General features: G+C 35.9%; 1 protein-coding gene across 3 annotated transcripts in view; it reads right to left on the bottom strand.

Annotated features, from left to right (window-relative positions):
- Nucleotides 1-850: 850 nt before the first annotated feature.
- LOC137654372 (kinesin-like protein KIF19) overlaps nt 851-8,983 on the bottom strand; it is a 162,300-nt gene continuing 154,167 nt past the window's right edge. For all 3 annotated transcript variants that reach the window (XM_068387974.1, XM_068387979.1, XM_068387985.1), the window contains one exon: nt 851-1,353. In XM_068387974.1, the coding sequence (XP_068244075.1) occupies nt 1,285-1,353 (69 nt within the window). In that variant the 3' untranslated portion in view covers nt 851-1,284. The remainder of the gene's footprint in view (nt 1,354-8,983) is intronic.

Genomic DNA, 8,983 nt, shown 5'->3' with positions numbered 1-8,983 from the left:
CCCCAAAATTGGGGAAGTGCCTTTGGTATATGTATGTATGTATGTATTGTTTAGTTATTTGTTTTTAATTTGATATAATCCACCTGTACCACGTCTTTACAATAAATTTTAATATATTATGGTGGGTACACCAACTAGGGAATGGATTTTCCATTTTCTGAAATGGCTAGGACAGCAGAATTTACTGCTTGAGTGTCTTTATTTTTAGGGTCTGCTTTGTCCTGTTTGAAAGCTGGAGTTGACCCTGGGGAAAGCATTATGTTTGCACAACCATGGCAAAGTCGCTGAGCAAGGTTGGTTGGTTGTTGTTGTTAAGAACCTGAGGATTAAATTTAATGCTACAAGTCAGGTTTTGACAGGCTGTGGCTCAGAAATGCTTGAGAAAAGAGGATCATAATACTCTTCTCTCTAAGCTCTCCTCTCGTTCCTTATTAGACAGAGCCAAAGGTAACAAGGGCAGTATACATTTCTTTCAGGCAAGAGGAAAATAGTACCTCAATCCTCACTACATATTTCCTTCTAAACTAGCAACACATACTATCATCATCAGCAGCACTCAAACCATCCTACAATGCAACTTTTTACCCAGAGGGCTCAATCCCAGCCTCCACATTCTGGCTTCAATCTCTCTCAGAGTATCTTGTATTACTACTGTACTTTGGTTTTAGTAATGGAATGAAATTCCTTTACAAATGTCTTTCAGTTATGGTACTATAATGAATACCTTAGTTCATCAATCAGTATATCCTTTACTTGATCTCACTTTGAAATAAATTATGATAAATATCATACAAGTGATACATATGTATTGACACTGACCAAATCAAAGGATTGAACAAAACCATACTCATACTGTGCAACAAATTTTATCTTAGAGCTGTGCTTTCAAAAAGTTAAAAGTAAAAATCTTCAGATACAATGGCCAATATTTCACTAATCCGAATTATATTTGCATATCTTTTTAATCACATTCACAATATGTTAGACAAACTCTTCAAACATTGAAAATTATAAACATTGATAAAGGAATAATAGCCTGGTGTACAAGTTGACATTTTTGAAAAAGAGGGGAACGTTTTTGTCCATTATACTAAATTAATTGTACGCACCTTTAAATAATCAAGTTGGCTCAAATACATTATACACAAGATAATAATACTTTACAATTACCTTCTGGAAAACACTGGCACTAGTCCCATGATGTTCTTTCAAAGTAGGCTGATGTGAAGGAAAATTTTCAACTGTGACAAATACCATTAAACAAATTTCAGTCCTCTAGCAAAATCACTGTGCAGCAAATGACTTGACACATTTATTCATAAGGCAGATCTTGAATCTCATTACATCCATCACCTGGAAGAAAGAAAACCATTCCTCAAGACTGACTTCTTGTAAAAATGTTCATGTTCAAGATTTATGTTAAAAGTACTATAGAAATATTACTGGTACTTAGAAATTGTTTTGATTTACTTCAATGGTCCAAAGTAAGGCCATACTTACATTTGCAAATACTAAAATTTGATTACTCGTTGCCCTCCAAGCTTATTACCACATCAATCATGTCTCTAACAATGAACTCTAGCAGTACCATCATAGTTGGACTAATACTATGGCTTAGATATGTAATATAATACATTCTCAAAAAATTCCCTAAATTACAAAATTAATAAAAATTAAAAATTTTAGGGGAAACCAGAAATATAATATTTATATGAAAAATAGCATACATCAATGCTGGAGTCTTGATCCCCACTTTCCTGGAGGAACTTGTACATGAAACAAAGAAAATCACCTTCATTTTGGAAAAAGATTACAGCACACGTCAATATTTCCGTACTTGCTGGTCTTTTTCCTCATTCTCAATGCAAATGCATCTCAAACACCCCCATAAAAAACATATATTTCTCCCTCCCCTAAATTAAATTTCTCCTGGTGGATACCCATCCCAGAACCCTTTTTATCAAGAGAAAACATCAGCCCTTGATAGTGTGGTAACCTAGAATAGTTATATAATTGAAGTCAATGCAGACCTTTACATATCCTAAAAAATAATATCTTGAAAGTGGGGAGGTGGAATATAAAGGTCTCTTGGGTATATATTTATGATAATTATTAGAAAGTAGTTTATATTGGTAAATCTTACCAGTCATTGTTTTGACTACCACATCATTTGGAAGTGGATATACGATGGAGACAGAAAACCACTAACTCTAAAGTTGAATAATACTGAAACTTCCATTAAAAAAAAACCTTTCCTGGGTTATATTAAAATAAACTTCACCTTTCCTTTTGATCAATACAAATTAACGATATATGTAACATTTACCTACAAATTAAAAATTCTCTATCAATCCCCCCAGGAATTAAAAAAAAAAAAAAAAAAAAAAAAAAAAAAAAACCTGAAAACATTACATTACAAAGTAGGTTGTGCCAAGGTGGAAGTTCTCTGAGTTTGCAGAAACAAAAGGTCCAGGTACCATTCTACTTGCAGCCATTGTGGGACTATCATGGTCAGCTTCAGACTTGGATTTCAAAACCTTGTTTAACACCCTTTGAAGACGACAGAATGGTGGAAAAGCGTACACATCGAAGCCGTAACTACTGCCAAGTCTAGCATCGGTCAGCAACAGATTGGCAATTTGTTATTGAGGCTTGTTGCAAACATATCTGTTATCAAGAAACCCCACAAGTATCATTGCTATTAAGGGATGCAAAGACCAATCTGACCCTGGTAACTTAACTTATCTGCATTGATATTCTTTTTGCCAAGAATAAACTGGGCTGAAAGAAGTATCACATTACGGACTGTCCAGTCGTGTATAGAAACAGCTAGCTAGCAGAGAAGTTGTGATACTGTGCCAACCTCTTTGTGGACATATGCCACTGCGGTTGCAATGTCTTTCACCAGTGTAGCCAAGTGACCGGTTAGCATTGGCTGGAAGTGTTGCAGGATTTGATAGGCTGCCTTTAACTCCAGTACACTGATGCGCAGGGACTTATTATCTAGGGAACACAGTCTCAATGTTAGATGGTCCTTGAGAAGGGTTCCCACCTTCTCTTTGATTCACCCGTGAATAAATGGAGATCTGGGGAGGGACATTCTAAAAGAGGCCTGTGCAGCAGATTCTCTGGTGTATTGCTGGACTGAAACTCGCGCATGAGCGGAATCTGTTTTTTTTTTTTTTTTCTAGACCACTACAACGATCACAGATGGAGGCTTGTGCTGAACAAGAATTTCCAGCAAGGTCATGTGCCCTAGGAGCTGTAACCTTTGCTCTGCTAGTATCTGTGCCCGATGAAGGAAGGGACGTGCTGATTCCTTGAGCCAGGCTATCCTGTCTTAGGATGGATAGACTTTCCCAACTACTGTGTGTGCCATTGTCCAATCAAATTGTGTGGAAGAGGTTGGACTTTTCCCAATTTAACACAGTCCCAAGATTGTGACAAAATGAGAGGAAGTCTCTCCTCATGACGACAAAGTTGGGAATCCAAGTTTGAAGCATTAGCCAGTCGATGAAATATTTGATCAGACACACACCATTGGCATATGCCAATACTAGCACCAACATGAATACCTGGGGGGCTTTGGATAGCATGAAGCAAAGTATACTCTGAATTGATGCTCATATGAAAGAAAAAATATCCCCAATATAATGATCCACATGACTTGCGTGCACAGCTCGTGTATGTACCACTTGCCAGAACAGAGGAACAGTGAGATTATATTATTATTATTATTATTTGCTAAGCTACAACCCTAGATGGAAAAGCAGAATGCTATAAGCCCAGGGGCCCCAACAGGGAAAATAGCCCAGTGAGAAAAGGAAACAAGGAAAAATTAAATATTTAAAGAGTAACAACATTAAAATAAATATGTCCTATATAAAATATAAAAACTTTAACAAAACAAGAGGAAGAGAAATCAGATAGAATAGTGTGCCTGAGTGTACCCTCAAGCAAGAAAACTCTAACCCAAGACAGTGGAAGACCATGGTACAGATGCTATGGCACTACCCAAGACTAGAGAACAATGGTTTGATTTTAGAGTGTCCTTCTCCTAGAAAAGCTGCTTACCATAGCTAAAGTGTCTCTTCTACCCTTACGAAGAGGAAAGTAACCACTAAAAAAATACAGTGCAGTAGTTAACCCCTTGAGCGAAGAAGAATTGTTTAGTAATCTCAGTGTTGTCAGGTGTATGAGGATAGAAGAGAATCTGTAAAGAATAGGCCAGACTATTTGGCGTATGTGTAGGCAAAGAGAAAGAACCGTAAGCAGAGAGAAGGATCCAATGTAGTACTGTCTGACCAGTCGAAGGACCCCATAACTCTCTGGCGGTAGTATTTGCAAGCAAAATGAGCCACAGCGGAGCAAAACCATCCGAGGGATGTGATGTAACTTAACGGTAAATATGTTAATTTAACAGTGACCCAAGGGAATGGCGAGCGCAACACACCCATGTACTGCTTGCCAGAACAGAGGAACAGCGAAATCAAGTCTATTTGCAAGAGAGCAAATCCCGACAGAGCAATTAAAAATTTGAGGGACGTGAAGTGAACACTATAATAGGTCATTATGATAATTTAATTTTACGCCACTTACACAAACCATAGATTTTTTCAAATAGGTATCCTGTGTATACATTTCTGACCCTCACTTTCGCTAAAAATCACTGGCTTATGGTGTTTCTCCACACAAAACCCGTTTCTCACTAGGTTTGATGATTATATGGTGGTAGGAAGCCTCATGAACAGGGGTTTGCCTCAATACTCATGGTATATTTCTAAGTTTACCAATGAGATGCAATAATTGCTATGTATATGGGACGAGGAAACAATATAATTGTTTGAATTAAGAGATTGTTAGGTATTATTATAGACCATGGGAAAAGCTTATATATAAAAATAACAAGATAACTATTTGGAAAAAATAAAGGGACCGTATACTTCTATAATAAAATCAATTAAAGTATTATACTATTACAGTTTATGTACTTGTTCCTTATTTGTGTAAGATTACTGAAATTGTGGATAGGCTCGACAGATTTAAGGAAAAAGGCAAGGAGAATTCATTCTTTGGGGCTGGCGTAAACTTTCTTATTACTTATCATATACATTTGTATGGGAAAAAGGTAGATTTTTACTGTATTACAGATTCTCATTCCGAACAGAAAACAAAGAGCGGATTTTTTTCTATACAAAAAAGTAGTTTTTTTCCTAGGTTACATTGTCCTGTAATACAGTAAAATAATACCGGGAAAAATTTTTGCCTTTGTGTGAAACAATTATAAAAAGGTAGTTTTACAATTAACAAAATATGATTAAGTGTTACCTTGCCAGGATTGAAGATGGTTGGGAAGCAAACATAGGGTTGAGACAGTTTTACGGCAAAATAAAGATACAATAGTCAAGCGGGGGTTGGTCACAGAACATAGTTCCTCTGCAGGTCAGGTTAGGTGGGGGAACCATGGGTTAGTACCAGCTGTTATATGTTTAACTTTTAATTTTACTTTTGTTATGTTATACTAATTTTGGTAACCTCCGATCTGTCCCAATCAACAACGAAGGCTCCAAATCGTGAATCTATGTGGAATAATCATTAACTTAGCTACCTATGACAGTAATGTAATTTGGTCATTTCACACAATAATGACGGCCAAGCTTTAGGGTAAACATGCATGGCTACATATAGGCTACTTACTGTAAGGGGGAATAATTAAAATAGAAAGTGGAAAACTATACTTACAAATAAATGTAGGCCTAATGCACAAATTAAAATGAAGACGCCGACTAGTAACGGGACATAATGGAAGAATCCAGCCACGACAAAACACTGAACAGGGATAGGGAACCGAAAACGGCAAGTCGGAAACAGTCGCCGGTAGGGGTGAGAGGGGCGGAGTCGAGAAGCGAGTCGAAAACTTAGCTGTGACGTAACAGTAACACCGTAGTTACATTCGCACACCCTAAACAGCAACAAATTAATAATGTTACATGTTTAAAATGCCATTTTCAATGATGTTTAAATATATGTGATAATGATGGTATTAATAAGACCATTCCTCGGATTTTAAAATAGCAAAAGAGGGGTTGGGTGGGTATAAATAATGAATTAACATTTTATTGCGCAAGTATCAAAATTCTAAGCAAATTCTAAATTTATTTTTATGCTATTTCTATTATAGCCACACTGTATTTATTATTAACAGAATAACATGATGCAAATCTGCTTACTTCCCAATTATTAATGTATAAAGTAATTTTTCATATTTTTATTATTCACATTTTTACAATTATCCATATCTTCTTCCCCACCGTTATCCTACATTAGGGCGTCGGACTCGGTTGCCTAATAAGCCCTCTCCAATGCCTTCTACAGGGGCGTAGGAGCAGGAGTGGGGGGGGGGGGCTGAGGGGCTATAGCTCCCCACTTTTTTGCTGAAAATATGCTTTTAAACATTCAGATTTACATTTTGTAAATGCATTTCATCTCTGGCAACAGCTCTTATAGTCTCACCCTCCCACCCCACCCCCGCCACGTAAGTATCATGTTAGTACCCAGCATCATAGTTTCACAGTCCCGTCACTCGTCACTCGCTTAGTTTTACGGAGAAGAGCATCTCACACGTTGGGAATCAAGCCACTTATAACGTTTGACCCCCAGTGCATACCGTGCAAGCATATGTTAATCTATCTATCATTACCAAACACTATTATAGTAACAAACTACATCATTGATAACGACCTTCCACTCGATGTCAAGAATAGCACAAATGTGGCAGCCTTCAAGAATAACCTGAAGACTTATCTTTTTAGAAAGTGTTATAATAGTGACATGAAAACTATTAAGCCTGAATACAAATGCTAGCGAAATAACTGACAACGATACAGAGCAAAATATTAACTGGAAAGGAATTATTTTTTCACACACCAAGGCCCGCCTGAACAGACCTTTAGTGTTTGATGGAGGGCGAGAAATAAACCTCTAAAAGTAAAAGTAAAAGTAAAAGTAAGTAATAAATTGAAAACATGTCACACGCGAACATATGTAGTTGACGAATATCGCACGAATAAACATATGCATGAATGTATATATATATATATATATATATATATATATATATATATATATATATATATATATATATATATATATATATATATATATATATATATATATATATATTTCTTCATAATTGTTTTTAAATATATACTTTTATATAATTTCAGAGCTTATGAAGTATTAATTATACATCATTCATACACTTAATATGTATATTTTCTGGTCTCAGGCATGACTTTCAAATATGTATGTTTATATTAGAAATATGCTTGTTCTTAATTTTGCTTACTTACAATTATTCTATATATATATATATATATATATATATATATATATATATATATATATATATATATATATATATATATATATATATATATATATATATAGGCCTATTGGTATTTTATGATTGTTATTGTGTAATAATTGGGATTGGTCACTTAAAAATCTTCTAAATATGTGATTTTGTTTTTGATATAATATGCTGTCAGATACCAGGAAATCGAATCTGAGGGTGTTTCCTCATAAAATATTTCTGGGGGAGACCCCCAAACCCGCCTTTGCATTCGCGCCTGCGGCTCCGCCTTCAGTGTCATTTCGAACTTTAGCCACTCCCCCCCCCCCCCGCAACAGGAGAACGCTCCTACGCCCCTGTTCTATCAAAGGCATCCTCTTCCACCAAACGTCTTCTCTCCATATTATCCTTCACCTTATCTCGCCATCTTAAATTGATATAATTCTCTGCCTCCCGCTTGATCTTCTCCCACTAAGTTCCTCCCAAGCCCTCCCCACTCCCTCTCAACCATCCGTCCCCTCAATACGTGCCCACACCTTCTCAGTCGTGCCACTCTTATCATATCTGTAGGCCTAATCTTTACTACGTCTGACATTCTTCTTATTTCATAAATTTACAATCTTTAAAGCAGAGATAGTCTCATATTCCACCTCAACATGCACATCTTTGTTCTCTTAAGCTTTCCTTCTTCTCGTCTTAAAGCCGGTCCTGGAGAAATTTGGTTTTTCTTATAGGAGTAAGGATCAGAGACTAATGTAATCTATCTATTACAATCTACACAAAGGACAGGAAAACAGCTCTTATAGTAAAAGTAAATAGACTGATAAACGAGAGGTCTTTTAATGTGATACCAATTTCCATTGTATTAATTCTGTTGGGAATCATATTTGCCACTGCAATAAAAGTGATCTTTTTTACGCTTGTGATATCGCATAATTGGTGTACGGAATCTGTTGCATTAAGTTTTAAGTTAGTATTAAGTTAATTTGCAAGGGTATAAAAAGTGAGCGCATTAGTGGATGTATAGTTTCTATTATATATAATGCTAGATTCCGGTCCCTTGAGCTCTATAAGAAATGATGACAGTGGATTATATATATCAAATCGAATTAAAGATTATTGAAATTCTTGTCGAAAAAGTTGCAAATTACAGCGAGTTTTTTTATCATAAGCTAAAACCTTAAAATAGATTGACAATCCCCATATCCCAAGTTCCCAGTGCTCCCTGAACTTCTCTGGACAGAACTGCGACGGGAAAAATCTTACAACTCCCTTTCACACGATAACGGACTTGGCGATCCATCAATTGCACACTCTGACTGTTTATGTGTGTCCATAGTCATTCAGCCATCGCAATTCATCCTCAACTCGAAAATATTTGAAAATGTTAAATTCTTGTGTACCCTATAATCCGTAATAACAATCTTATTTAAACTTATGCAAAAATTTCATAATATCTTTTGGTCACCAGATATTGCCTTCCTAATACTGACATGTTTTGTACCAATTATATATTTCTTAATATTTGTTTTTCTTTTTTTTTTTTTGTCCAATAACTTTGCTCCATAACTAACAGGAAACACTTTCGGTATAAACATTGTACAAAAACATGAAAATCGTTCGCAGACA

Source organism: Palaemon carinicauda, chromosome 1 (assembly GCF_036898095.1).
Source record: "Palaemon carinicauda isolate YSFRI2023 chromosome 1, ASM3689809v2, whole genome shotgun sequence".
Lineage (NCBI taxonomy): Eukaryota > Metazoa > Arthropoda > Malacostraca > Decapoda > Palaemonidae > Palaemon > Palaemon carinicauda.
The sequence above is the reverse complement of the archived record's forward strand: the minus strand, read 5'-3'. Positions and strand labels throughout refer to the sequence as shown.